This window comes from Enhydra lutris, unplaced genomic scaffold, assembly GCF_002288905.1.
Source record: "Enhydra lutris kenyoni isolate GAN:26980312 unplaced genomic scaffold, ASM228890v2 scaffoldscaffold33, whole genome shotgun sequence".
NCBI classification, from domain to species: domain Eukaryota; kingdom Metazoa; phylum Chordata; class Mammalia; order Carnivora; family Mustelidae; genus Enhydra; species Enhydra lutris.
The window spans coordinates 10,107,385-10,133,363 of NW_019154117.1; the positions used below are offsets into that span (position 1 = coordinate 10,107,385).

At 42.9% G+C, this 25,979-nt stretch overlaps 2 protein-coding genes across 3 annotated transcripts in view; both read left to right on the forward strand.

Moving 5' to 3' along the window:
- Window positions 1-25,979, forward strand: part of LOC111153502 (phosphatidylinositol-4-phosphate 5-kinase type 1 beta) — a 277,329-nt gene that overhangs the window by 57,036 nt on the left and 194,314 nt on the right. The gene's annotated exons all lie outside the window — the stretch shown is intronic.
- On the forward strand, window positions 20,024-22,582 carry LOC111153503 (family with sequence similarity 122A). Its single transcript, XM_022512564.1, is given in 2 exon segments — window positions 20,024-21,262; window positions 21,265-22,582. Coding segments are annotated over 2 exon segments (984 nt in total). The 5' UTR covers window positions 20,024-21,165; the 3' UTR covers window positions 22,152-22,582.

Consider the following 25,979-nt stretch of genomic DNA (forward strand, 5'->3'; position numbering starts at 1 on the left):
ATGTTCACATGCTGTAGAAATTATAGAATTAATTTATCTCTTTTCTCATGAAATTGCCTTTATTTGTTTCCTGTGGCTGATTACCAAATTCCCCTAGATTTAGTGGCTTAAAAGAACACAAATTTATCTTTATAGTTCCAGAGGTCAGAAGCCCAAATTTGATCTTAGGAGGCTCAAATGAAAGTGTCAACAGTACTGCCTTTTTTTGTGGAGGCTCTGCTCGAAATCTGTTGTCTTGCCTATTTGAGATTTGGGAGGCTGGTAGCATTCCCTGGCTGACGGCCCCTTTCCATCTTCAAAGCCAGCAAGGGCTAGTGGGGTCTTTCTTACATCCTGTCATTCAGACATGAGCTTTTCTGCCTCCCTCTTGCATTTGAAGGACCCCTGTGATTACATTGGGCCCAGCAGATAATCCTGTTTTAAGGTCAGCTGTTGAACAATCTTCATTTCACCTGCATCCTTAATCCCCTCCCCCCAACCTTGGCATGGTCACACCATAGTCCCAGGTTCTGGGGATTAGAACGTGACCATCTCAAGTTCTGGGGATTAGGACGTGACCATCTCCGGGGGGTGGGGGACCATATTTCTGCATAGCACATTGCCATTCTCTGATGTTTCATAGTTTTTGCTAGTGGTTTGGGAGCGAGTCAGTTTTGTTTCTCTTCTCCCTTTTCCTTCTCCAAGACAGGGAGCCGTCAGTCAACAGAAGGCAGGAATCGAGGAACTCAGGCTCAGTAGTGACCTCGGGTGACTGCTCTCCAGTGAAGCCCACCTTAATCTCCCACTGTTGGTTAAAGCTGATTAGGTGTGGAAGGTTCTCTTACCTAGGACCATGTTGTCATCCATGGAATGACAGAGAGGCCGTGTCCCTGTGAAGAAAATAGGGATGTATTACCTAAGTTTATTTTCCCTTCTTTACCTCCCAACAAAGGTACCATGAATGTTTGCCAGAGTTCCGTGTGCGTGTTTTTTTTTTTTTTTTCCCTCTCTACTGAGCAGGTGGTTGAAAGTTGTGGAATGTTGTTCTTCTGAATACAAAAAAATAATGTCCTTGAGAACATGCTCATTAAAATAGAAAAAAAAATTGGACTATGTTAATTTGCATTTTAGTCCACTCTTTTGGATAGATCTTTCTATCCGCCTCTCACTATAATTATTCTGGCGAAAATGCTACATGCATTTTCAGATTAATTATGCTGTTATCAAAGGCTCAGAGGAAAATCTGAATTCACCGTTAGCACTTGGAAAAAATGGACAAGAAGCTGATAGAAGAGATTTTTGAGTGTTTTTGAGTGTCCTAGTACTGGGTGGTTTTTGAGTGTCCTAGTACTGGGTGGCAAAACTAGCACTTATCTTCAGGTTGACAGCGTTATTTACCCTTTACCTTCTGGAACGTTGGTTAGTAGGGTGATAATCCCATTGGGACATCTCAGTGGTTAAGCCGCATTTCACATCTATTATATTTGTCTCCACCACCCGCTCAGAAATGTTGGTGCGTACATCCTCTGTGCCTTATTTTTTGGGAGGCAGGGGATTACTGTCCTTGGAGCTTCCATACTCTACCACCGCAGGAGTCACCGTTTGTGTCACTCTGTTGCCTCTGTGAATGGCGCCCCCTGGAGTTGTGCAGTGAAAGACTTTGGGGCCTTATGCGATGACCTTGACATTGCCCATGAGAGAGCCCATAGCCTGTTGGGGAACAGCTTTACACGGAGACTCTTAGTTCTCCCATTACGTGTATGTGGACACCTGTATGGGCGCCCAGAAGAGAGAGATGGTAACTTTTCCTAGAAAAGTTAGGATATCTGGAAAGGTTTTCCAGAGGAGGCCTGCCCCAGCTGAGTCTTGAAGAATAAAAACGAGGTGGTCCGACAAGAAAAAGCCAGACGGTTTCTGGACCAGGTCAGTAGGGTGCAGAAGCCTGTGGCATTTGCAAGACCTGTGAATATTTCAGTATGACTGCAGTGTGAGATTCATGTGGGAACATGATGAGGCAAAGCACTGAACCTTCCTGTGCCTTTAGTTAGTTCATCATTTAGTAAAACAAAGAAGACAGCATTAGCCACCTTTTGGGTTTGGGGCAGTTTTAAATGAAATACTGTAAGTAAAATGCTTATTATTAGGAAGGGACTGCCGTGGGAGAAACACTTAACGAATGTCAGCTCTTACGGATGAAGATGATCACCGTCCTATTGCATGAGGTTAAAAAAGTAGGCAAGGTCTGCAGCGCTCAGGAATTTCAACACTGTAGTTCTGGCGTGGGGAAATTATTGAAGGTTTAAAAAAAAAACATGATTCACAGCTTTGTAGATTCATAAACTCAGTGTCGTCATTCTGTAGGGCTAATTAGACGCTGGTGAATTGATTCATACGACTCAGAATCCTCAGACGTGCTCAAAAAGGCCACCTTTGCAGTGTTCGTGCGGAATGGAAAGCACTCGGTGTGCTGGGATAAGTATGTCGATGAAGTGGTGTATTTTCTCCCCATGAGTTGGTAAACTTGCTTGAGCTCCTGTGTTAACACCAAATGGTCTGTAAGTGAGGCTGAGGGTCAGAACAGAGGCACATGAATGCTCCAAGGGCGGGTTTCTGCAGATGAGGCCAGCCCCAGTGGATCTGCCTTGCTCACGAGCTATGGGTCCGTCAGACAGATGAGGATTCTCAGAGCATTCGGTTCAGGGTACCGTCTTCTCCCGGGATGCTGGAGGCAATGACTGGTACCTCTCCTTTTGTGCCTATCCCCCCCCCCCCCCCCCCCGCTTTTTTTGACACCCTCGTTCCCCTGCCTTTTTTTTTTTTTTTTTTCTTTTTTTAACCTTTGTCTCAGTTTACTTTTAGGAGATGTCCTGGTTTTCCAGTTTATCTTGAGTCTCTTAAAGGCTGGCTGCTCTTGGATGAGATTTGGGGATTTACTTAATCTCAACAATTAGTAGTCTCCATAGTGGTCGTCTTCTCACTTGAGGCAGGAGTCCAGTGGTGGGTTATTTCTGGAACTGTGTGCTCATTTGAACCCATGATTCATGGAGGGTGAATCCGCAGTGCTGTTCATGGCGCAGAGCGGCCTTTGCATTTCTTATTGTCATTGTTACCCCCCAATCCTCTGTCCTGGTTGTCTCTTCCGCTACATTGTGGGATCCACTAGATTTAGGGCCCTGAGATAGAATGCAGGAGTTGGTAGGATAACGGTGGTGTCTTCAAGTTGTAGTACTTGTATCATAATAAACCTTCTATTATCAAAGTACTGTTGTAGGACTTTGGAATTTTCGGATCTTTTACTGAATGCTTGAGGAATAGCAAAACACTTATTTTACTGGTTTTCCGTACTATCATTTAAAGCTATGTGCTACTTGATACATTCTACCAAGCCTTGATTACAAGGTCAGGCCGATTAAGCAATCCTTCTTCAACACAGAGAGCAATAATGTTAGGACAGAATGATTCTAGCTGCACCTGATGAAGTAAATCCCTTCTTGCCCCACCTTTATGATGAGATCCCTTCATCTTAAATACCCACGTATCCAGAAACAGGGACCTTATGTTTCCAACTGTAATTATGTTGATTTCCTTAAATGGTAGTCATTAAAAACATGGAAGCATTTTACACATGGGTGGGCATTTTTGAATAAAACCAGGGATTTTTAAAAAGTGGAGAAAGCCCGTGTAAATTCACTGCCTTATGGGAAATGTGTTCTGAATATTGTTCTTAAACACTGAAACAAAAATGCTTTGATGGAATGCTACAGTCGCTGCTCATTATCTTGAATTCACTTGCAGGTCATTTGTTTTTAACTGTTAAAAAAAAAAAAATGAATGTTCTTGCTCCAAAGGAAATTTTTGCTCCAAAGGAAATCAGTCACAATTGTTCATAATGGGTGCTTATTTAAAACTGAAAGCTCTGAAAAAAATAAAAATGGAAGCTCTGAGAAAGACTGCACTCGACATTTTTAATGTTTCAGACATTACAGATGTTGACATTTTGATGAAACAGAACTTTCCTTCAAGTAGTATTTTAGTGGTCTGTTCCGTGGAGCTGTTAGGGATGAAAACCATATTATAATGAAATATTTATTAAAATGCTTATACTGTACTGAGAAGTTGGGTGTGGCCTGTGCTACACTGAATTCTGTGCTCTAGCAAGACATGATATAATAATGTTCTGGTACATTTTTATGTTAATATGACATGGAGAAAATGGGGGTTCTCCCTTACTTGGAATAAACCGAAAGCAAAATTCCAGCAGTGGTACCAGAGCTATTTCTATAAATGCAAGGCATGTTTTTCTTCTTATTTTTTTAATTCTCCAGTAAAGTAGTACCTATGATTTTAAGAAATGAATATAATTAACTATGACTGTTTTGTTCATAGATAGGTACGAGATCATGTAAAGTGATTTCTTAAGTTACTGCGAAGGGCCAAGAAAGCACATGAAAGAAAATGTCCAATGGGTTAATTTTTTTAAATGAAAAAAAAAAATAGTGCTATATTTTGTTACCTAAGTCTGAGTTTGAGAAGAACGTTAATACCAAGGTTAGAGTGGATTTGGGGAGAGCAAGCACTCAGACTGCGTTGGGAATGTTGATTGATGTCCCTTTCTTCAAGGGCGTTGTGTTGGTTAGAAGCCTTGAAGTACGTATCTTCCCATCCAGCTTTTCCACCTCTGGGCATTTAGCCTAAGGAAATAATTGAACAATGGGGCAGGAAAAAAAAATATATATGCACTGCTATTCATTGTAGCATTGTTTATAAAAGCAAAAATTGCAAACTTCTCCAGTTTCTATCAGTAGATGATGAAATTATGGTTCTTTTATCCATGGATTTTCTTAGAGTTCTATGGAATGATGCTGTGCAGGAAAAGACAGCATAGGATGATAAGTAAGTTACCAACTAGGGTGTATAATATGGTCTCACTGTGGTTAAAGAAGAAAAGTGTTCATTAGACTTGGTGGGTGCATCAGACAAAATTAACCAAAGCTATTGCTGGATAATGGATTGCAGGAAATCATGACTCTGTTCTTGGTGCATTTTTTTTTCTTTGCTTATTTCTATGTAAGAAATAGACTTTTTTTTTTTTTTTACAAGTAAGGCATTGTTTTAAAATATATCTTTGACTAGCACTTCTGTATGTATAATTGGATATACATATAAAGACCTGGATGGTTCAGTCAGTTAATCGTTTGCCACCAGCTGCAGTCATTATCCTGGGGTCCTGGGATCCAGCCCCACGTTCGGCTCGCTGCTCAGCGGGGAGTCTGCTTCTTCCCTTCCCTTCCCTCTGCCCCCTCCCCTGCCCCTGTCTCTTGCTTGTGCGTGCTCTCTCTCTCTCTCTCAAGTAAATAAAATCTAAAATAATAATAATAATAATAATAATAAATAGAATAAAAATACAAAATACAAAAATTTAACCTATCTACCTATCCCCTATTGTCAGAAATTTAAGTAGGGAAGTCAGGGTATAGTGATGCTTTGTAGCCATTGAGGTAATCTGTACTTACTGATACAGAAAAGATATTCGCATCATACACCAAAGAAAAAGCAGGCTGATAGGCATTGTGGGTAGGTGGGAAGGTAGGTGTGTAGACAGATAAAAGTCTGGAGTGTTTTACATGAGAGTCTCATTAGTGATTATTTCTGGGTGATGGGATTATGGGTGACTTTCACCTTTTTCTGATCTTAATGTTTTCAATTTTGTACAATGAACAAATACTTCTTTAATTACTAGAGAAAGTAAAAATCCAGAAAATTGGAGACAGACAAGGAGAAATTATCAAAAAATACAGTGAGGTCCTATGTCAAATTTGATGGAGATACATGAAGTGGGTGGTATTTCTAGGAAAATTTGCTTTATCAAAGTGGCTCCCAGCAGAGAGATCCTAAGTCAATAACCTTGTCAGAAATGAAAAAGTCATCAAAAAGTGCTCTTTGAATTCAGAGCGCAAGCCCCAGACGGCCTCAGTGAATTCTTCGCACATTCAAGGCTATTATTCACGAGGGTGAAATTACAACTTACTCAAAGGGCCTTTAACTGGGACATTTGGTATAAACCAGAACTGTCTGATGTGGACCTGGAAAGATGTTCACATTACAATTTCAGTGTTTTCTAGCATACCACAAAAGTCAAACTTCCGAGGTGAAGACACAAAAATGACCTTTATACCAGGACTTCATGAAGGTAGTGTGTGTGCCTGTGAGCACTCATATACATCAGTCTTGCTTATGAATGTTGATGCAAAACCCTCCAATAAAATACCACCAAACAGAATTTGGCAGTGCATTAAATACCATGAGCCGGTGGGGTACATCCCAGGAATGTGACCTCAACTCCATATTAGATCGAAAAAGGAGAATCTTTGTGTTCGTCTTAATCAGTGCCAAAAATGCTTTGCTAGAATTCAACATCTGGTGATAAATGGATTGTGGCAGTGGCTACGTGACTGTACGTATTTGTCAAAACCCCTTGAACTGTATTCTTTCAAAGGGTGAATTTTATTTCACGTCAGTTTTGCCAAACTTTTTAGAAGATTAAATAAAATCAGTCTGTGGTAACAACAACAACAAAAGGAATACATATTCCTGATTAAAAAGAAAAAAATTGGGGCACCTGGGTGGCTCAGTGGGTTAAGCCTCTGCCTTCGGCTCAGGTCATGATCTCAGGGTCGTGGGATCGAGCCCCACATTGGGGCTCTCTGCTTGGCAGGGAGCCTGTTTGCCCCTCTCACTCTACCTGCCTCTCTGCCTACTTGTGATCTCTCTCTCTGTCAAATAAATAAATAAAATCTTAAAAAAAAATTAACTTGGCATAATTAGAATAAGTAGAATTCGTTCCTTTTATTGCTTTATTTCAAATCCACAGTCCTGTGCCAAACCGGCGCCATACTTTGTGAAACCCAAGAAGCATTCCCATTTAAATCAAATGCGTGGTAAGAATGCTCACTTTCGCTGAAATTATAAATCTGACTAGAAAGTACCAGCCAGAAGATAAGAAAAAAAGTAGATCCATAAACACTGGAGTGGAAGTTTGAAGCCTGTTATTTGGCAGTATTTGAAGTGCATACCTGGGGAGGAGAAAATCACCAGAATGGTGATGAACAACAGGAGAAGTCAGTAGGCTGTGTGGCCAGTTCTGACTGGTGCTGGCGGGGACAGCGATGGGGGAAAAAAAGACGCATACATCACCATCTAGGACAGGTGTCACGGTATCGCCAACCATCATTCTTGGGCAGTTCCTCACACCTGGCCCCTGCCAAGTGTTCTTCCACCTGGAAGACATGAATTTTGTCCTCTCCTAGAGAGCATGTGGCCAGAGATGGGTTGAGTATTTTTTTTTTAAAATGATAAAGGATATATGAGAAGAGAAGAATGACATTCATGGGTCATAATGGCCAAGCCTGTGCCTGGCTTTATACCTTTTGATCGGTATTAGTGTTAGCTTTTAGGTTTTTTTTAATCAATGTTAAGCAAAAATGTTCTCTTTAATTTTTTAAAAAATTGCACATCTATCCAGTGTGAGAGTGTACATTTTTAGAAATCTGGATTTTCGACCTCTTGAATAATGAGAGGCTCCAGCACTGAATGCCACCCTTCTCTCCAGGAGCAGCACTGGCTGGAGCTGTGCATGGCTGCTTGTCCAGTTTAGATGCCCAAGGGCTCTCCAGTCTGCTAAGTGCAATGCTGTTTATCTTGGTGATACCTCTCCATCTGTCTGCCCTTAGAAGCATTCAGTTAGGTCTCCCGGTGTTGCTCATAAACTCAAGAGAGGTAACAGGGCCAACTAGGTTCTTAGTGGTGAAGCAGTGTCCATAGGAGTCGACTGGTCACTGTGTTAGGAAACATGATGGAAGAAGCAATTGAACAACTTGTAAAATATTTGTTTCATTAAATACACAGCTTGTTCATACCCAAGAATACATCCCTGATTCCGCCATCATAGTTTTAACATTGAAAAATTGTTATTTTTTTTTTAAATACCAGCTGGAGGGTTCATATTGGTGGGGAACTGGCCACGGGCCACCTCTTCCGCAACATTCTGCCTTCTGGGTTCTGGAATATGTGCAGAATCCCTTTGGGGCCAGGGTGACCTTTCTCTTCTTTGACACATCATTAAGGTGCATTGAGCCTTTAGATTTCATACATCCCTAAAGCAAATTAGGGAAAATGGACCAGGCTTTCACCACCATTTACGTACGCTGTGGGGCTTTTTCCAGCTTATATTCTGTGTCTGGTGGCCAGATAAGTTAAGTATTCTCAAAGCAACACCATTAATTGCCTTTTACCTCCATTTTTTTCTGAAGTAAAGTGGAAGTTTTTGTGTTGTCAGTCATGGAGCCAGTGAAAAGTGTGGCTCTCTGAAACCGTAGCTCTTCTTTGTGAAGAAGGATATAATTTCCCCAGATCTGACTGATCTGAAGCTAAAGGTTATTTAATAGACTTTAAATAAATACTTATAACCTATTCTTGACACCCTCAGTTCCATCTCCTCATCCACTTGAGGGCTTTTCCTCTCAGTTTTTTTTTTTTAATACCATCTACATTTTTCTTAACCATCTTAACCATTTCTTAACCATTCTTAGCTCCTCTTTTCTCTGGAGAGGAAAAAAAAAAAGTTTCAGAAAGTCCCGTATCTTAAGAACCTTCCCGTGACACGTCGTTGGTGACATTTTATTGCTTGTTTTCCTCTCAGTCTACACGAAAGCACCAGGCACCCAGTCAGAACTTGAAAAACGTTCTCTCAATCTGAATCAGCCAAGTTTTCCAAAGCTTAGTCTGTTTGGTTGCCCCACACACACACACCCCCAGTTTGTTACCATCTCCCCTGGGGCCCAGCTCTTCCCATCTGCTTTTTTTCTGTATGCCCTCTCTCTCTCTCTCTACCTGCGTCCTCTCTCCAGGGTCACCAGGTGTTTCCCAGACATGAGAAACTCCCCCACAATCCTTAAATTCTTGAGCATTTCTGCCACATGTGACAGGTGTCAGATGTCCCATGGGTACCAAGCAGCACTCGTGGGATGTGAGTAGAACTCTTTATTTTTGCCTCTCAGTGCAAATTTATTCAATGGAGAAAGGTCTGCTCTTCTGAGTGTAAAACTCAGGAACCTCTCAGCTCACTCTTAGGCAGTAAAATGTCCTCCTGTCACTTTAAGTCACTGTCTTCAGCTGGCATGTCAGATGTTGGGTGCCTTGCCAGTTCAGGTCAGCTGCCCTCCTCCCTGGGTGAGGGTCTGCTGCCTGCGGTTTGAGCTGGGCTCCTGAAGAGGGTGCGGTTCTCTCTTCCCCTGCCTTTGGCCATCTCACTGAGGTTCTGAGCTCTCTGGGTCAAAACTGGGAGAGGAAGGAATCCAGGTAATAGAAAAACAAAAATTCTCAAAGCTCTTCCTAATCCATGGGTCCTATTTTAAGATGGCTTCTCATGCTCCAAGTTAAGCAAGTTAAACCAGACTCTCTTCATAGACCGTCTGTTCTTCTTCTCAGCTGAAAGCAATCTCCTCATCTTCAAAACTACTCATATTTGAGTACGTACTTCTGAGCAGGACAGATGCTCTCCTACTTCTCTCCCAGTAGTTTCCAACCTCTGGAGCGCCTTGGATTCACTTGGCGGGGGGTAATTTTCTTTTTTTTAATGAAAATTACCCTACCCTGCTCCAGGCCCTATTGAAATGGATTTTCTGGACTGGGACTCTGTTGCGTTTGTTTTCAAAATTCCACAGACGATTCTGATGCTCCCTGAAGGCTGAGAATGGAAGATCTTGCCTATATGATAGTTAATAATTTGCAGCTTCCCTCCTTCCTGGACTCTCACCTCCCCTGGGGTCTTGTTCATCTCTGTCATACTCTCTACGGAACCTTCATCATACCAGACTCCGAGGAAGTATTTTGTGGCACAAAGAAATGTGAAATCTCGGGGTTCTGGCCGAGAAGCTTCGTTAGCAATGTTGGTTCCGTCTTCAGATCGAACCGCAGACAGTTCTAGCGCTCAGTCAATACTGGGTGAGTTGCTGGCTGCGTGGTTGGTACCCAAGAAAGAGAAGTGAGACCACAGTCTAGTTAAGATGTTCTGGTTATGGTTCCAGGACCTCTTTTGAGAAGTCTCATTCGTGTCTGGCTCTGATCTAAGAGCTCCGTGCATGCGATCTGGACATTCCCAAGAATCAGTTGACAGAGCAACTCTGATTCTCACTTTTTCAGTAAGAAAGCAGAAGCTCAAGGGGGGTAAGTAACTTGATCCCGAAGGTCACACATTTGTAAGTTACAGTCACGATGTAAATGCAGGTTTTCTGATTTCAGAGCCCCCATTCTTCAGAACTGCATTATAGCACTTTTGGCTCAAAGGGAGTAAAGCTTTAGAGAAATCTGGGGAGATATTAGGGTTAGCTGCCTCTGTCCTCTCTTCAGTGTGCCTTTCTCTCTGTAGTCTGCTTGTCTGTCCTGTGGCCCTGCTGGGAACATCAGTGGCAGAATTTGAGCAAGAAGAAGGGGGGCTGTAAGTACCTTGACAAGATAGTTTCAGAAAATCCACTCCGGCGATGTTGATGCAAACTGAGTAAGATTGGAGCCATCCTAACTGACCAAGACTCACTGGTGTTAAGATGGTAGTCCTGGAGCGGGGGATGGGACCCTGTGCTTTAGTAACAAGGGCGGGATAGAAAGGCACCAGATGTTAAAGAAGTACCGGGATGAGAGAGACAGGAAGGAGAGGAGAGGTCTAGATGATGTTGAGATTTGACTTGGTTGTTTGGGGAGGTGGTTGTGTCGTTCATTCTCAGGACTAGGGGATCTGGGGCAGGGAAAAGTGAGTTTGTTCACCGACAAGTCTGAAGGTCCTATGGAACCTCAAGTGGCAATGCCTCGTAGATGGCTGCAGATTCCAGGCTCAAGATGGGTCAGCTGTGTCTAGGAATAGAAATATGAGTGATGTCAGCACATCAGGTGTAGTTAAAACCAGGGAAGTGGATGCCGTTGCTGAGAAAGTGAAAGGGGAACCTATGGAGCAAATATCACAAAGCAGTCTATACAGATTTTTTTAAAAGATTTTATTTATTTATTTGACAAATCACAAGTAGGCAGAGAGGCAGGCAGAGAGAGAGGGAGAGGCAGGCTCCCCGCTGAGCAGAGAGCCTGATGTGGGGCTCGATCCCAGGACCCTGGGATCATGATCTGAGCCGAAGGCAGAGGCTTTAACCTATTGAGCCACCCAGGCGCCCCAGTCTGTACAGATTTAATAAAGCATCCTTCCTCTGTCCCAGTGCCTTTTTGAACTCAAAGAAATCATTGGTTCTCCCTGAACCTTAGTGGACTGGCCGGTCAAGTTTAGTGTGTGTCATTCCCCACCCCCCAAAGATATATTTAGTTACTTGAGAGAGACAGAAGGTGCGGAGGGGCAGGGAGAGAGACAGAATCTCAGGCAGACTCCACACTCAGTGCAGAGCATGACGTGGGGCTTGATCTCACAATCCTGAGATCAAGAGTTGAGCCAAAATTAAGGCTAGACCCACCCAGATGCCTCTAATGTGGGTCATTGCTAAAGCTTTCTTCTGATCATTCTGTGATTATAACCCTTTGCATTGGGTGTCATGACTCTCTTGGGACAAAAGGGCATTGATTATCTGCCTGATTTCGTAACCTCACTGGTATCTGTAAGCTCATGTAGTTATATGGAACCCTCATCTGACCTTCAGATAAACAGAATTATTACCCTGTACATGTCCGGTCCACTGAATTGGAAGATACCCTGGAGCACCATGAATGTGGCAGGTGTGAGGAATCCAAGTGTATTTCTTGAGGAGCAATAGGTGAGATGATGAAGAGCTCACCTCTGGGCTCCAGTTCCTCTACCACTTACCTAGTTATGTCACTGCAGGCAACTTCTCTAAAACCTCTGTAAAATGAAGATCATGAGCTAGACTTGGTGCAGGGACTGAACAAGTTTATACACGCACAGTACTTACAAGTTTTGTAAGGACCTGGCACACGTGTCTTAACATAAGTCTCTATTATCTGATGACGGGAATAATGAAAACATTGGTGGAAAGCATCTTAATTGTAAAGGCAGAAGAAGTCTGTCTTAGGCTTTTGGTTTTCAAGAGGAGAGGGTAAAAGAAAAATCTGTACCATTTCCTAATGAGTAGGAACTTTCTGAAGGCTAAATTCCATGGGTGGTAAAAATAGACTTCGTACTAACAAATGGAACTTTTCTTACATTTGGATTAGAAATTAGCCAGTGTGGTGCATAAACAATGAATTCTGTTACACTGAAAAGAAATAAATAATAAAAAAAAGAAAAGAAAAGAAATTAGCCAGTGTAATCCGGGAGGAATTAAAGCACCCCCATTCTTAGTACATGTTCTTTTTCGTTGCATTTGCTTGTCCTATTTAGCTTGAGGGACAGTGGGTAAAAAGAGGAGAACAAATCATGAACTGCCCTGACTAGTATTAAACCTTGCTGTCTTCAAGTGTCAGAGAGGGTAAGGAACTCTTGGCTGTGCAGTGGCCACCCTCTGAAGCGCCCCCCCCCCCCAAAAAGTCCCTTAAGCATGTTTCTTACCAGTCTTTAGGTCCAGCTTCCAACTTGCGTGGAACATTTGTCCTGTTCCTCAAAACATTCCTCTGGGTGTCAGCTACCTGGAGGAAAAAACACATCTTAAGGAATGGGGACCATTGAAGCTTCTTGAATGTTTCTCCAGTCCATTCCCTTTTACTCTGCTTGTTTTGTCTGAAAGAGGCTGTGTTCCACTTGTCAGGCATAGCCCAATATGTGTCCCTGGGCAGTTTATTAGATACCAGGGAAGGGCAGTAGCATGGCAGCAGTAATTCAAAACAGGGTTTAAAATGAATAAATAAGAATAAGCCTCTGGGATTAGTTCCCATTGAAAAGTTCAGCACGACCAGGGAGGGTAGCTCCTGTCTTTGGGGATTAACAAATGGCTTGCTGTTGGGAATAGCATTCACTGATCCAGCCACATTTTTACTTACCGATGGCCTTTCTACCCCTGTGCGGTCCATCTCTTCTCAGATTTCAGTAAAATTCTTAGAAAGGAAGTCTGTTCTTGTTTTTCTTTGTCAGGAACTGTGACCCGCATATGAACCTTTCATTCATACTTTTTTAAACCCCAGAACATGTATGTCTCTAAAGAGTACTATGGTCTCAGGGAAGAAGATGGAAGAGAGAATTTTCTTTCACAGAATCAAACTAAAAGCAAGAAAACAAGGATGCCCTCTGGTGAGAGGAGTGGAAAAGTGGGGAAGATCATTTTCTGATCATGGCACTGAGGATTTTTTTTTTTTTTAAAGAGAGAGTGCAAACGGGAGAGGGAGAAGCAGGCTCCCCACTGAGCAGGGAGCCCAATGTGGGACTTGATCCCAGGACTCTGGGATCGTGACTTGAGCCAAAAGCAGATGCCTAACTGACTGAACCACCTAGGCATTCCAGCACGGAGGATCTTAATACAGAGAAACCTGTTTGTACAGGGCCTTCTAATGTTTATAAGGCTTAATATGACATCAGGCCATTTGATCCTCATAAAGAGGTTGTGTCCCCTCTTCATAAATGAGATAAGCCCAGAGAGGTTGACGGGTTTGTCCAAGGTCCAAGGTCACAGTGCAAGAAGTATGATAGTCTGACTCGAGTTCGATTCCTCTTTTTTCTTTTTCTTTTCTTTTCTTTTCTTTTCTTTTCTTTTCTTTTCCTTCCTTCCTTCCCTTCTTTCTTTCTCTTCTTTCTTTCTTTCTTTCTTTCTTTCTTTCTTTCTTTCTTTCTTTCTTTCTTTCTTTCTTTCTTTCTTTCTTTCTTTATTTCTTTCCTTTCGCTATGGTCCTGCTGTGTACTCATTTCTTGAGCCCTAATAGAGGCTTCTGAGACATCCAACTAGAAGGCCCGCATATCAGTCCAACTAGATTTGTAGCCTTCACATGTTTTAAAGTTAACTTTATCCATTATCCATAAAGCCATGAGTTAGTTTTTCCTTCTTGCCAGGTGGATCAGTCCTGCTAGGGAAAGATGGCAAGCCGGCAGAGAGAAGCAGGTAGCCACAGAACGGGATATCAGTGATTACCTTGGTCTGTGGCCTACGAGAAGTTCAATGCCAAAGTGAAGGCACCACAAAGTGAATGCTGCCTCAGATATATAAAACCAGTGAGGAACGAATGATATCAACTCATTTTTCTCTGCTATGGAAAGACTTCATGCAGTAAAGAATGGGGGCCGGGTGGCTCTTTTTAGTATGTTCCCCGATACTCTCCTTTGAGAAAATTGAACAGAGTAACTACAACTCACATTTACATGTTGACTTGAACTTTGCTGAGGGCCTAGGCTGTGAACTTCTGTTGGGGCTTTGAGGCGCCTTTTTACCATGTGGCCCATCTCCATATGGTGGGCGTGGCTCCGTGCAAGTGGGCTGATAGCCTTCAGCGGTCATGAGAAATGAACAGTGAGAGGGGTCACGAGTTCCAGAGTAAACTTCTCCTCTGATTTTCTAATCCTTGCTGTTGCTTTAAAGTTCTAAGAGTTAGAAGAAGGATCCTTGAGGGTAAATAACCTCAGAGAGGATCTATAATGTAGCGGGCTCACAGTAGTTGGAGAGTGAATGGTTGGTAAGTTTCTGATATCATCTTGTTTTTCTTTGATCAGGATAATTAAATTAGTTCCTTATGGCCAAAATCGTGTCCTTAGGCATAGTTCTCATTCTTTCTGTACCTGGTAACAGCCCCCGCTGAGTTCCTTGACTCCATTTACTTTTTTTTTTTTATTTTTTATTTTTTTATTTTATTTTTTTTTAATTTTATTTTTTATAAACATATAATATATTTTTATCCCCAGGGGTACAGGTCTGTGAATCTCCAGGTTGACTCCATTTACTTTAACTGTTCGATTTCATGCATGATGCTAGGAGAACATTGTGGAGCCAACACTGACTGAACACATACAAAGTTGAGAAAATCAAAGGTTATGAAATGGGCTTCCTTTCCTCCTTCATGCCTTCTTAGAAATAACGAACGTTGAGGATGCTTTGGGAACAGGATCAAGGAGAGCTGGTGGTTCTGTTGGTGACCTGTAACCAGCCTCAGACAAGTATCTGGAGATTATGTGAGGTGGCTGGAGTCTGTTGGTATTTTCGGCCCGAGTGAAATGTCACTTGAGGAGTGTGTGTGTGTGTGTGTGTACACGTACTTCTGTGTCCATTCTCTGGGCTGGCAAGGCCAACAAGCTGTTCTTCCACTCATACTGTCGTGTGTCAGAGAGATTTGGAAGATGAGCATTCCAGTTTAGGCTCATGATTCGTGTTTGAACAAAACAACTTCCTTTCAGTTGAACTATTCTTACTCTCTTCTGTCTTCCATTTATATTTCAAGTTCCTGTTCTCTTTTTCTGTATCAATAACATTTTGAAGTCTAATTCCTTTTATAATGCGGTGTGTAATTTTCAAGTATTTAGTTTAACGAATTTTCACACGTGTGTTTTCCCGTGTAACCAGCCCCCAGATCAGGACATGGAACATTTCCTGTGCCCTCCCAGTCAGTTGTCCCAACGGTAACAATTATTTTGGCTTCTACCACCCTAGAGTGATTTAGGCTGTTCTTGAACTTCATGAAAATGGAGTCACAGATTATCTAACTCTTGTGTTTGATTTCTTTCTTGCAACATTATTCTGTAACTCATTCATGTTGTTAAATAAAAATTCCATAGTATTATTTACTGTTTATGGACATGTGGGTTGTTCCCAATTAGGGGCTAGTACAAATAATAATGCAAGGAGCATTCTTGGACATGTCTTTAAGGACACAGAAGCAGGTGTTTATCTTGGGTCTATACCCAGGAGTGGAATTGCTGAACCAGAGAGCATACATATATTTTCTTCTGGTAGGTACCGCCAGACATTTTTCCTAAGCAGTTGAACTAGTCGATGCTAAGTTCCCATACTATGAAAGTCCAGTTTTCTTCTGCCATATTTTTATTTTAGATCGGTGATGCTGGTTACGGTGGGATGTTGAACTATTTGTCAGTCCATTAAGAGTGTATATACACACATGTTTGTATTTCACATTCATATGGGTGGATTCAGAGGTGGGTGTTTGCCTTGCCATATGCTTGGGAGGTTTTTGTTTTTGTTTTTGTTTTTGTTTTTGTTTTTGACAGGCAGAGATCACAAGTAGGCAGAGAGGCAGGTATAGAGAGAGGAAGGGAAGCAGGCTCCCTTCCCGATGTGGGGCTCGATCCCAGGACCCTGGGATCATGACCTGAGCCGAAGGCAGAGGCTTTAACCCACTGAGCCACCCAGGCGCCCCTGTTTGGGACTTTAATAGTGAAAAACTGCCCCTAGGAATTAAAAGGGAACCATCTGTTAGCTTAATAAAATGTAATATTAATCACAATAAAGCTTAACTATTGAATAGAAATCTGCTTTTATGACTCAGGAGTGAGCACGAATATCAACTGTCTAAGTGTGGTATTTAATTCCTGCCCAGAGTGAAACCAGAAGGATGAATTGACTCAGGGACAATCTCCTGAATCCTGCCTCTGGCATTATTCATTTGCAACAGGCTGAATTGCGATTTATGGCTGCTGTTTTCTCTCATTTATCCTTTATTCCTTTGAGAGGAAGCAGTAACTAAATACATTAAACACTGCTTAGAATCCTCAGCACTGAGCATTTTAATTCTATCAGGAGTGTATCCACATATGATTGAAAAGGAGTGGAAACTTAGGGCTTTGGTTTCCTCGTTGACATAACGGTTAGGTCAGGTGATCGACAAGTGTGGTCTGGAGGGCACTTTAATAATAATCTTGATAAAAGACAAGGAATCGTCAAAGTGAAAAGTATGTAGAATCAGTGTAGAAAAGCTTGTTGAGCTGGATTTTCCAATAACAGAGTTTTCTTCTGTCTGGACGAAGCTGTGCTAGTCCGTTCAGTCGTCAATCACTCATTTGCACGGTGGTACAGTTGCTTACTGAGTCCTGTGGCCTGGGCCCTGGTCTGGATGCTAGGCACACAGCAGGAAACAAAGCAAAGGCCTCGTTCTTACGGAGCTGACCTTCTTGAGGATAAGAGGCAAGAAAACGATACATACGTATGGGTCATTTGGCGCTCTAGAGGAAAATAAAGATGGTGTAAGGGGCATGGGAATGAGTGTCGGCTTGGTGTCGGGAACTACTGCTGCTTTTTATAAGGGAAGGTTGGGGAAAACCTCTCAGTTGGTGACATTTGCGTAGAGACCTGATGGGATGGAGCACGTGGACGTCCACCGGAAGAAGAGAAAGCCAGGTGGAGGGGGGAGCATGCCCCATGGGCCGAAGGGCAGGAAGGGGCCTCTTCCCAGTCGGAGGGAAGGCAGAGAGGGGGGCAGTATTTGGAGGTGGGGTCAGAGGGACAGCAGGGACCCAGATCAGATAGGGCTGTACAGACCGTGGCAATGACATTGACTTTCTGAGTGGGAATCCACTGAGAGGTTCTATTCAAATCTTTCCTTCCAGGAATACCTTGAAGACTGGTTGGAGAACTGACCTATAGAGAGAGGCAGAAACAAGGAAATGAGTGAAGATCGCTCATAGGTGTGTTCAGGCGAGAGCCCAAGGGTGCAGATGTTTAATTTTGTGGACTTACCACTATCTCTGTGTTTTATTAGTAAAGATAATAGTTGTATTCTCCAGACATGGATGAACAGTGTTGGCACATTTGAGCCACATTAGTAATAATTCAATAATATGCAAATCAGCAATATGCTGTGACTATTAAAATTTCTGAATTTAATGCTTTTTTCTGTTTCTCTAATATTTCCTTCTGAAAGCTCTTTTCTGTCTCCTCTTTTTATTTAATTAACATTCTTTGAGCCACTCCTATTTGAACTTGTCATTTGTGACGCCACTCTCTCCATCCTCTGGAAACACAGGGAGTCAGGTACTGTCGATAGCTTCCCGTCTCTCAAATCCGTCTCCTTTTTCTGCCATTCCCAACTTGAGCTTAGACCTTGCTTTCGTCTCCCAGTTAGCCATAGTTTCTCCTTCTCCAATCTGTGGGAAAGGCAGCAAAAATAATGCAGGTTTTGAAGTGGGACCTTGATTCAGATCAGTTCAGCTCTTTGTTCTTCCACATCGTTGTAGGGCCTTTTGCAAAATGTTAAGGGAGAGGTTGAGAGAGTCTTAAGCACACAGGGCTCAGTCTCACAACTCAGATCATGACCTGGGCCAAAACCAAGAGTTGGATGCTTTACCAACTGTGCCACCAAGGCGCCCCTCACCTTTTGCAATTTTTGAACCTCCGTTGTCCCTCTGCAGAATGAGCATAACTAATTTATAGGATTGTAGTGTGGACTAAGTGGGACAATGGAGTATTTAAAGTACCTGGAAGGTCATAGGTGTTGATTATTTCCGCTTCCGTTCTCCCACCTCACTCCATCCTTGAGCTGCCTGGCAGGTCCTAAAGTGTAGTTCTCCTGGTGTCATTCATCTTGGCAGAAACCTTCCACTGTTTCCTGTTGCCTCACATGTTAAGTACAGGCCCTTTTGCCTGGTGTTCAGAGCCCAGATTTTCTCACTCCAACTTCCATTTCCAAGTTTTTCCCCATTACTCCTCTTCTCCGAGTACATCATGTATCAGCAAATATGCTATTGTATTATCATGCCACCACTTCTGTATGAAAATCTTGTCGCTCTGTAAAAATTCTGTGCCTCGAATCATGTCTCAAGTTCTGTTGCCTTCAAAAGCTAACACTCTGGGGGCACCTGGGTGGCTCAGTTGTTAAGCGTCTGCCTTCGGCTTGGGTCATGATCCCAGGATTCTGGGATCGAGCCCCGCATCAGGCTCCCGGCGTGGTGGGAAGCCTGCTTCTCCCTCTCTCACTCCCCCTGCTTGTGTTCCCTCTCTCGCTGTGTCTCTCTGTCAAATAAATAAAAACAATAATTAAAAAAAAAAAAAAAAAAAAAAAGCTAACACTCTGGACGTGGCTTCTCCCAGTTCTAAAACATCATTGCACTTGGAAGAAGCAATATGGTGCCCAGGTTCTGGACCCAGAAAGCCCAGATTCAGCTCTTTACTCTTATCCTGGTAACATTGCTTCATTTCTGCATCTCCATTTCCCCTGCGTAATGAGGACAATACCTCCCTGATAGGGTTGTTGTGAGGACTTAAGTAAGGTACTACATGTGAAACACTTTGGATAGTGTCTGACATTTGGAAAGCTTAAATCAGTTTCTGTATAATTATAGGCATGAAAAATCAACATTATAGCATTAGGACCTGTATTTTACAGGGAATTCAAATGAAAAGCTACTTGGAGGTACAATGGAAAAAGAGGCATAGACTGGGAACCAAGAGACCTGAATTCTAATACAGGTCCCCACTACTGAACAAAGTGTGTGACAGTATGTCACTTAGCCTCTCTGGACCTTACATTCTTCAGCTGCGAAAAGAGAAGGACGAACAAAAATCACGCTTTCTTTCAGTTCAAACAGCCACCTGGATATCTCATAGCCACCTACAACTCAACATTGCCCAACAGAACTCTTTAATTTCCACTTTTTGAAACCCACTCCTCCCCCTCTCTCTGTAAATGATAATACCATCTACGAGTGTTAGGAAACCTAGGGGTTGCCTTTGAATTGTCTGTTCCTTTCAACATCTGAATGGAATCCATCTGCATATCCTCTTGGTTCTACTTCCAGAACATCTGATTCCACTACTTCTCCCTGTCACTGCTGCTACAGCCCTCGCCCAGTCATCTGCCTCTACTGTAGCCGTGGGTTCCAGATCCAACCCTTTGCTTCCACTCTTGCCGGCTTTCAGCCTAATTCCCACCAAGCCAAAGCGATATTTAAAACCTAAACCAGATAATATCACTTTTCTGCTTTAAACTCCCTAGTGGCTTTAAACTCCCTAGTGGCTTTTCACTTAAGCTGAGATCCAAACTCTTCTATGTCCTCACACCACTCTCCCCCTTATGCTTCAGCTGCCCTTTTTTCTTCTCATGCCAACTCACCAACCTCATGTCTGCCTAGGGCTTTCTTAGCAGGTGCTATTTTCTGTGCTGAGAATAGTCATCCCCCAGATGTCAACATGACTTGCTTCTTGTGGTTAGATCTCAGCTCTGATGCCCCCTCCCTTGTATCAGTAGTGCTCTATCACACCATCCTATTTTTTCCTAAGGTTTGCCACTATGTGAAAATAGCTTATTTATCTATCTCGTTCCCTTCAGTAGAAATTAAATGCTCTCATATTAGGGCCTCTTTCGTAGCAGTGCTTAGTACATAAGGGGAAAAAAAAAAACAAACCTTGACAATACATGAATAAACAGAAACCCATTTTAATGAGATATCAAAGTTTATATTAATTACATGAGCTAAATATTGTCTTTATTTTTAAAGTGTGAAGCCCTGTTTGTTTCCCTCCCTTTATACCGAGTGAAGATTATTGAGCACATATGCTTGTCCTAGAAATATGAATCTAAATAAAATAATAGTAATAACCGTGACAGGGTGGTTTTCCCCCTGATCTAAATCGTTCTCAAATTTACCGTTGTCTCCTCTCCCACACTAACCCCTCAGTGCAAATTACCATCTCCTCTGGCCTAGAAGACTGCCTCCCCTCTGGTCTTTTCCCTGTAGGTTCTAATCTCCCAACCATCTTTTCTCCAGACGGCAGCCGGCAGGCTTTGCGGTCGCTGCTAGACTCATGCTTGAAAACCTTCCGAGTTTTCATTGTTCTCAGGATAAAGGCCAGAACTGCCCGGGACCTCACGTCAGGGCAGCCCTCACTCCGCACTGCAGGCCACACTCCCTCCCTCACCCCCGGTTCCCGCCTGCCACCACAGTGGTGGCCCTAGCTTCCCGCTTCCTGGACGGTTCACTATCCTGCACCCATTTTGTCTCCTCCTGATCGCAGCAGATGGTCCCTTCCTCGGGGAAGCCCTCCCTGGTTAGGCCAAGCTCTCCTCCCCTTCATACAGCCCCGTATCACCGTGGGCCTCTCAGGGTCTCCTTTTACAAATGCATACTCCGGGACATGGTAACCTTATTAACATGCGTAGCCGCGAGCTCGTAGCTCGATAACTAATTGCGGAAGAAGTGGACTGAGTAGCTGCCCAACCACTCCTTGCCCCTCCCCCTAGGGCTGCAGGGCGACTATTACGCATTAAGCGGGCGCCGCGTTGAGGGAGATCTCACGGCGCCTGCGCGAAGGGGCACGCATGCGCAAAAAGACGAGCCCGCTGACAGATTCGCGGCGGCGGTGGCGGTGGCCCTGGCCCTGGACTGCGGGGAATGGGAGTCCTAGGTCTCTGAGCGCCGCCCCCGCCTCCCTGCCCCCGACATGGCTCAGGAGAAGATGGAGCTAGACCTGGAGTTGCCTCCTGGTACTGGCGGGAGCCCGGCGGAGGGCGGCGGCAGTGGCGCCGGCGGGGGCCTCAGGAGGTCTAACAGCGCCCCCCTGATCCACGGCCTCAGTGACACTTCGCCGGTGTTCCAGGCCGAGGCGCCGAGCGCCAGGCGGAACAGCACAACGTTCCAGAACCGCCACGGCCTGCTACTGCCGGCCTCCCCCGTCCGCATGCACAGCAGCCGCTTGCACCAGATCAAACAGGAGGAGGGCATGGACTTGATCAACCGAGAGACCGTCCACGAGCGCGAGGTGCAGAACGCAATGCAGATAAGCCACTCCTGGGAGGAAAGTTTCAGCCTGAGTGACAACGACGTGGAGAAGTCCGCCTCCCCGAAGCGCATCGATTTCATTCCGGTGTCACCAGCACCGTCGCCCACCCGGGGGATTGGGAAGCAGTGTTTTTCACCCTCCTTGCAAAGTTTTGTGAGTAGCAACGGATTGCCTCCGAGCCCCATTCCCAGCCCAACGACTCGATTTACTACCCGGAGAAGCCAGAGTCCCATCAATTGCATTAGACCAAGTGTTCTTGGACCATTGAAAAGAAAATGTGAAATGGAAACTGAGTATCAGCCAAAGAGATTTTTCCAGGGCATCACCAACATGCTTTCTTCTGACGTTGCACAGCTGTCAGATCCTGGCGTGTGTGTATCGTCGGATACCCTCGACGGAAACAGCAGCAGTGCGGGATCTTCGTGTAACTCACCAGCGAAAGTCAGCACTACCACCGACTCTCCTGTGTCGCCTGCCCAAGCGGCCTCTCCATTTATTCCAGTAGATGAACTTTCATCTAAGTGATTCACCCACCCATCCTGAGACTCGGTTTTTTTGTTTGTTTGTTTTCTGTTTTGTTTTTGTTTTGCAACGGAGAGAAAAAAATCAAGTCGGAGCAAGCACTGAACTTTGTCGATTAATTTGAGGCTATTTCCTATTTGACTCTCTTCCTTTTTTTGGAATTTCCTGAAATGTTGTTACTCTATAGAACTTTCATGTCAGGTTCCTGCAGATGCCCTTGAATTCAGTGTAGTAATATTTTCAGACGTTTTCCAATAAGTGTGTTGAAGCATACGTCTTTATGCTGCTAATATGTTTAAATACATATGTTATCCCTTGATTTTTTAAAATAATTGAGAGCTCTATTTATTTATGGGATTATTAAGTTCTGATGCAAATATAAATGTTGAATTAATCAGCATAGTAAACTGATGTTTTAAAATTCCATATTTCATGCCCACACTAATTTTTAATGTTATTTTTCAGTGATTGCTAATTTCTATTTGACGAAGAACTTAGCTATTTACAGCAATTTTTAAAAAATATGTTAGTTATAACATATTGATCTAGTGGTTGTCTATTTTATCCAGGAATCCTTGGATATTTAATTTTCTGGGTACACAAGTGGCTGGGAGGGGGAATGATAAAAGAACAAAATATGAAAGTTTGCAACAAATCTTTTTAAATTAACTATATAAAGTAAACACTGAAACGCATTTTCTAATGAAATTTTAATATTAATTCTAATAAGTTGTGCAAATAGAACTACAGGAAAGTTTAAGAAAAAAAATTTTTTAAACCAGAAAGTGCATTCTCTTGGGTATAATCCTGAAGGAAAATGGGACAGTGCCTTGCAGTCTTAGCCCATTCTACATAGGCTGAGACCAGGTTCTTTGTACCACTGCAAACTTAAAAGTTTCTCAGATAGAAAATGTGGGAAGCCCTGTTGAACTTCATCAGAGCACCCAGGCAGATAAGTCTCTCAATCATTGATATGCTTTAAAATATCCAGTTGTGCCTCAGTGAAAAATCCTTGCCAACAAGGAGCCAAAGCAGCTTTTGGCTGCTTTTCTGCTCTGCCCATCTGTCACCTTCCTGGTTATCCCTGGCTCAGGAAGGAAGCAGCTGTTTCCTTGCCAACAGGTCCTTCCTCTCCACCTCCCATCAAACTAGGGCACCATCGGTTAGACAGAGGTACAGCGTGACTTGGATTTCTGACAGTGTGCAACAACAGAACTGTGGAATTGTTGCGGGAACCTGTGTAGTTAAAGCCAGAGCTGGAGTTGACTGCTTTGGGGATTGCTAATTGATTAAGGGTCAGTGACTTGCAAGAGAAAATCAGTGGAGAGTCACATAGGTAGATCATTATTTAACTTAGATTTTATTAAAGGTAGAATTGTAAAATGTTCCTTTCTTTGCCTTTTACAACTAAGACAAAATACAGAAATATTTAATATCAAATGTTTTTATATCATGCTTCCTATATCTTCCTTTACTAGATAGATAGAATGGCAGACAAAAGGGGAAGGGGAAGAAATAAAATAAAGAGAGACCAAGATAAAAAGCTCCAGCTTTCTAAGTTACTGCTTATAGAGATTTTAACAATTATGTGGAATTTTTACAACTATGAGAATAAATGGAACTGGTCAGCTTTTGAAAGTTGCCTTAAGAATTCAATGAAATTATGTCGAGGGTAAGATTGTGTCCGTAGGCTGAAAATTCTCTGTTCTGGGTAGTGGTTCATGTACTCCAGTCCTGACCTTGTTCCTCCAGTTCAAACCTGTATAGCCAGCTTCCTGGTGGGTACCTTGACCTGCTTCCAGAGGCACGTTAACCTCAGCATCTCCAAAACAAAATTCAGTATCATTGAACCTGTTCTTGAATTCCCTAAATTGATGTCCTCACTAGCTGATTTTCTAAACTAGAAACCATGGGAAGTGTCTTTGACTTTTCCCTTTACCCTATCACATCCAGTGTAATCGCTAAGTCCTGTCTCCTGAAGTGAATCTGGGACGTCTCCCCTTCTCTGTTCTTTGCCTCTGATTAAACTTGGGTTCCAGCCGAAGTGATCTCGTCCATTTTCCCACCTCCCTCTGGCCCAGTCTTCACTCTGCCTCTAAAGTGATCTTCCTGAAATAGACACTTGATTGAAAACTTTATGTGCTTCCCCATTTCCCACAGCGTAGGGAATGCTTTCTGTAACCTGGCGTATAATAAGGTCCTTCATTCACTGGGCGTACTGTAAAACAACTTTACAACTCTGCTCATCCTATCTGAGCACACATCCTTCCTTCTTACCCTGCAAACTCCTTGATCTTCTTTAAATACACCGTGTACGTTCATGTGTTTGTGCCTTTGGATGGATTGTTCTCTCCCCCCTGAAAATGCCATTCCTGTCCTTTTCAGCCAGGCAAATGCTTTGTTTCTTTTTTATTGCATGTTAATTTAACTATGAAAGAATGTATACCTGCTGATTATAAAAGTATTTAAACAATGCAGATATCTATATAGTAAAAACTGAAGTCTGCCTTTTACTATGTAAAATTCATCTGCCCTTCCCATTGGTAATTTTTGTTAATTCAGTATATATTGTACAAGTTATTTTGCTCCTCATTTTCGTGTATATATGTATATAAATTCGGGAAACCAACATGTCCTTGACATCTCTCTTCCTTTTCTTTCCCCGTAACTTCCCTAAGTTTTAGTGGTTTTCTCTTCCGGAATCTACCCTACCCCCCTTTTCATCTCTGTGGCCACCCTGCCTGCAGGCTACCATTCATTTCCCTCAGAGACTTCCAAAGTAGCCTAATTCCCACTCATCCCTTTCACGCGTCCCTCTCACACGCTCTGGTCAGGTGTCCATTCATTCTCCATACAACAACTAAAGTAATCCTTTTAAAATTACATGTCTGATCCTTCCATCGTCCAGCTTAAGGCTTCTCCTTTGCTTCCTGTTATGTTTATGGTATACCAAAATGTACTAATTCTGGCCCAGGGGGCCTGGGGGGATCTGACATTTGCCCCTCCCTCCCCCTTGCTTTCTTACTGAATACATCATCTTCTCTCCCATTTTAGGTCCTGTGGCCAGATCCTTTTCTCTGAAGGTATAGGGAAGCCTTTATTTCTGTAAGCTTATTTTTCTGTATGGGTGGTAAATTTTAAATCAGATGAGGCTCTCAGAGTTTATATAGACCATTTACATTGTATTATTGTTTGTAACTTTAGTCATGACTTTTAAGGGCTTAACTTAATGTGAGACCTAGCCTTCAAAAAACAGTTATAAGGTCTTAGTACTGCTAAGCTATGAACTTGGTGCTGGAAGTCCCCAAGCACATCAGCATTTAGCTAAAGTACAGCCTGTCATGTATAACAAATCGCTGTGGTCTATTTTCCTTTATTGTGTTCGTTAAAAACACGATGAAAATGGAAAAAAAAGATGGTCACCGAATCTATGGGTGCTGGATGTCAGAACCTTTGAGCATACTTAAAAGATTGATTGTAACCAAGAATAATCTGTATTGAGATGCCTTCCAGTGACTCAGATTTATCATGTTAGGTCAGCTGGTTACACACCTACACCGAGAGACGGACCACTCTTAGATATTTGGCAGTAAGATGGAGAAAGTGTCAAGGTTTCTGAGGGAATCAAGACTAAGAAAAAAATTTTTTTCTTAAGACTGTGTATATAGAGCGTGAGAAAAAGTCTGAAGATCCAAGAGAGAGGTGGGAGATGGGAATAACTTCCAAAACAACAAACCAAGGAAGGTGTTGTAACCTGCATTTCCTGGGTAGCATCTGCAAATAGAAGAAAGGGTCAGCCTGAGAAAGGAGGTTTAGAGGCATTTTTTTTCC